At 49.5% G+C, this 4,058-nt stretch overlaps 1 protein-coding gene across 1 annotated transcript; it reads right to left on the bottom strand.

The window, feature by feature from the left end:
- Positions 1-3,041: 3,041 nt before the first annotated feature.
- Positions 3,042-3,722, bottom strand: LOC121965300 (voltage-dependent L-type calcium channel subunit alpha-1D-like; the record flags this gene model as incomplete). The annotated part of the gene is made up of 3 exons (XM_042515454.1): positions 3,042-3,156; positions 3,260-3,380; positions 3,515-3,722. Coding segments are annotated over 3 exons (444 nt in total), but the record flags the coding sequence as incomplete, so codon positions are not given.
- Between the last annotated feature and the right edge of the window lie 336 nt (positions 3,723-4,058).

Genomic DNA, 4,058 nt, shown 5'->3' with positions numbered 1-4,058 from the left:
AACTCCCACCTCCGGGAGAGCTTCGACCATGTCCCGGGGGAGGCAGGTGACATTGAGTCCAAGTGGGCCATGTTCCATGCCTCCATTGCTGAGGTGGCCAGACCTGGCAGTCCAAACGCATCGTGAGGGTCTGCTGGGAACGTCTGGCAGAGTCTCCCGTCAGAAAGAGCTTCAACTCCCACCTCCGGGAGAGCTTCGACCATGTCCCGGGGGAGGCGGGGGACATTGAGTCCAAGTGGGCCATGTTCCATGCCTCCATTGCTGAGGTGGCCAGACCTGGCAGATCCAAACACATTGTGAGGGTCTGCTGGGAACGTCTGGCAGAGTCTTCCGTCAGAAAGAGCTTCAACTCCCACCTCCGGGAGAGCTTCGACCATGTCCCGGGGGAGGCGGGGGACATTGAGTCCAAGTGGGCCATGTTCCATGCCTCCATTGCTGAGGTGGCCGACCTGTGCTGTGGCTGTAAGGTGGTCGGTGCCTGTCGGGGCGGCAACACCCAAACCCGCTGGTGGACACCGGCGGTAAGGGGTGCCGTCAAGCTGAAGAAGGAGTCCTATTGGGCCTTCTTGGCCTGTGGGACTCCGGAGGCAGCAGACAGGTACTGACAGGCCAAGCGGAATGCAGCGGCGGCGGTCGCTGAGGCGAAAACCTGGGCATGGGAGGAGTTCGGTGAGGCCATGGAAAACAACTTCTGGACGGCTTCGAAGAGGTTCTGGACCATCATCCGGCGCCTCAGGAAGGGGAAGCAGTGCTTTGTCAACACTGTGTATGGTGGGAACGGGGCGCTGCTGACCTCGACTCAGGATGTTGTGGATCGGTGGAAGGAATACTTCGAAGACCTCCTCAATCCCACCGACACACCTTCCGGTGAGGAAGCAGGGCCTGGGGACTCGGGCTCCTCTATGTTTGGTGCTGAGGTTGCCGAAGTGGTCAAAAAGCTCCTCGGTGGCAGGGCCCCGGGGGTGGATGAGGTCCGCCTGGAGTCCTCAAGGCCCTGGATGTTGTGGGGCTGTCATGGCTGACACAACTCTGCAACATTGCGTGGACATCGGGGGCAATGCCCTTGGACTGGCAGACTGGGGTGGCGGTCCCTCTTTTTAAGAAGGGGGACCGGAGGTTGTGTTCCAACTACAGGGGGATCACACTCCTCAGCCTCCCTGGTAAGGTCTATTCAGGGGTACTGGAGAGGAGGGCCCGCCGGATAGTCGAACCCCGAATTCAGGAGGAGCAATGCGGTTTTCACCCTGGTCGTGGAACTGTGGACCAGCTCTGGACCCTTGGCAGGGTCCTTAAGGGTGCATGGGAGTTTGCCCAACCAGTCCATATGTGCTTTGTGGACTTGGAGAAGGCAATCGACCGTGTCCCTCGGGGAGTCCTGTGGGGGGTTCTCCGAGAATATGGGGTTTCGGACCCCCTAATACAGACTATCTGTTCCCTGTATGACCGATGCCAGAGCTTGGTCCGCATCGCCGGCAGTAAGTTGAACTCGTTTTCAGTGAGGGTTGGACTTCACCAAGGCTGCCCTTTGTCACCGATTCAGTTCATAACTTTTATGGACAGAATTTCTAGGCGCAGCCAGGGTGTTGAGGGGGTCCGGTTTGGTGACCTCAGGATTGGGTCTTTGCTCTTTGCAGATGATATGGTCCTGTTGGCTTCATCAGGCCATGACCTTCAGCTCTCACTGGATTGGTTCGCAGTGTGAAGCAGCCAGGATGAGAATCAGCACCTCCAAATCCGAGGCCATGGTTCTCAGCCGGAAAAGGGTGGAGTGCCCCCTCCGGATCGGGGACGAAGTCCTGCCTCAAGTGGAAGAGTTTAAGTACCTCGGGGTCTTGTTCACAAGTGAGAGAAGGATGGAGCGGGAGATCGACAGGCGGATCGGTGCAGCATCTGCAGTAATGCGGACTCTGCACCAATCTGTCGTGGTGAAGAGGGAGCTGAGCCAAAAGGCAAAGCTCTCAATTCACCGGTCGATCTTTGTTCCTACCCTCACCTATGGTCACAAGCTTTGGGTAGTGACTGAGAGAACAAGATTGCGGGTACAAGCAGCCGAAATGAGTTTCCTCTGTAGGGTGGCTGGGATCTCCCTTAGAGATAGGGTGAGAAGCTCGGTCATCTGGGAGGAGCTCGGAGTAGAGCCGCTGCTCCTCCGCGTTCAGAAGAGCCAGATGAGGTGGCTCGGGCATCTAATTAGGATGCCTCCAGGACGACTCCCTGGTGAGGTGTTCAGGGCACGTCCCACCGGTAGGAGGCCCCGGGGAAGACCCAGGACACACTGGAGAGACGAGAGATGTCTCTCAGCTAGCCTGGGAGTGCCTCCGGATCACTCAGGAAGAGCTGGAAAAAGTGGCCAGAGAGAGGAAGTCTGGGCTTCCCTGCTTCAGCTGCTGCCCCAACGACCCTACCCCGGATAAGCAGAAGAAAATGGATGGATGGATGGACAAAGCATCAGCAGTTTGAAGAACTTGACTGACCAGCAGAAAACCCTGACGTCAACCCCATCCAAACATTTGGGATAAATTTGAACACAAAGCATTAACCAGGCCTTGCTACTCAACATTAGTAGCCAATCTCACTAATACTTTTGGTGTTTCAAATCCCTGTAGCCATGTTCCAAGATCTGCTGGAAGGCGCCTTCAAAGAGTTGAGGCTGTTATTGCAAAAGAAAATGTTGCTGCTCACAATTGTCTTTTCTTTGTCTCTCAGATTTATATCAGCTTCCTACTTGCAGATTACTAAATTCTGATCTGTTTCTCCTAGGTTTTATATATAAGAGGTCTTATATTAACCTGGTGTTGGAATGACATGTTGAATCACTACATATTGCTGTAATTTCAGTTTTCAGTTTTTTCCACATACTTTTTGCTAGGAAGTGTTAAAAAAAATAATTGCCCACCACAATATGTCACTTTGTACCATAACATGAAATCATGGGTGTTTGATTCATAGTTGTACATGAGATTAGAAGTCAGTATAAAATATGAAAAGATGGGTTTTGATGAAATAAATATGTTTAATTTTTAACACTTACGAAAACTTACCTGAGAGCTTTCTTGCGTTTTTTCTCCTCTGCTTTCTCTTTCTGTGCCAAAGTCAGAGACTCAGCCTCTGCCAAATTATCAACAGCAATGGCCAGGAAGACATTTAGGAGGATGACTTAATGACAGGGGGGTCAAAGATTATGACAATGATTTGCACTGAACTGTGGAACAGAGACATACATATAAACAAAATCCACACATACTCTCTGTAAGGATACAATTTCCACAGACAAATAGGATGATGAAGTAGATGCTAACTAGGATTCCAGGCATGCTGGGTCCTCCATGAGCCATGATGCCATCGTACATGACAGCATTCCAGTCCTCACCTGTCAGGATCTGAAACACTTATAATTTAACATTACTAAAGATTTATGTTAATGAAAATAACTGGGAAATGTTTCAAATATATTTCAACTTTATTAGGAGATCACATTGTTTCATGAATTTATGGATAGTGGTTTTGATTGTACCTGGAACACAGTGATGAGGGCCTGAGGAAAACTGTCAAAGGTGCTGCGGGGTTTGAGTTGATTGGGAAAGTTAAACTTCCCCCCAAACACCTGCATACCCAGCAGGGAGAAGATAACGATGAAAAGGAAGAGGAGCAGCAGCAAGCAGGCAATGGAACGGACTGAGTTCAAGAGAGAGGCCACCAGATTACTAAGAGATGTCCAGTATCTGCAAAACATTATTTAAACAAGTCATTAGTTATTCCCCAGTATTCAGTCATACAGTTGTGTTTCAACACAGAATTTGTATGTTATATTTGAGATTATATTTCAATGGAACATTTTCCAGCTGTAAAATGTGACACATTATGTCTTGGTCACAACTATTTAATATTACAAAATTTAGAATTTCTTTGTGCTCCAATAAAAAATAAATATTGGTCAGGCTATGCTTACAACCACTTTTATTGACTAAACCCAGAGCTCCAGAAGAGAAAACAAGGAAACAGAAGAATTAAATTTGAAAGAAATCATATAGAAAGCTGTGTTTGGATATATAGTTTAG

Source organism: Plectropomus leopardus, unplaced genomic scaffold (genome assembly GCF_008729295.1).
Source record: "Plectropomus leopardus isolate mb unplaced genomic scaffold, YSFRI_Pleo_2.0 unplaced_scaffold19473, whole genome shotgun sequence".
Taxonomy (NCBI): Eukaryota; Metazoa; Chordata; class Actinopteri; order Perciformes; family Serranidae; genus Plectropomus; species Plectropomus leopardus.
This window is presented reverse-complemented; position numbering and strand designations above follow the sequence as displayed.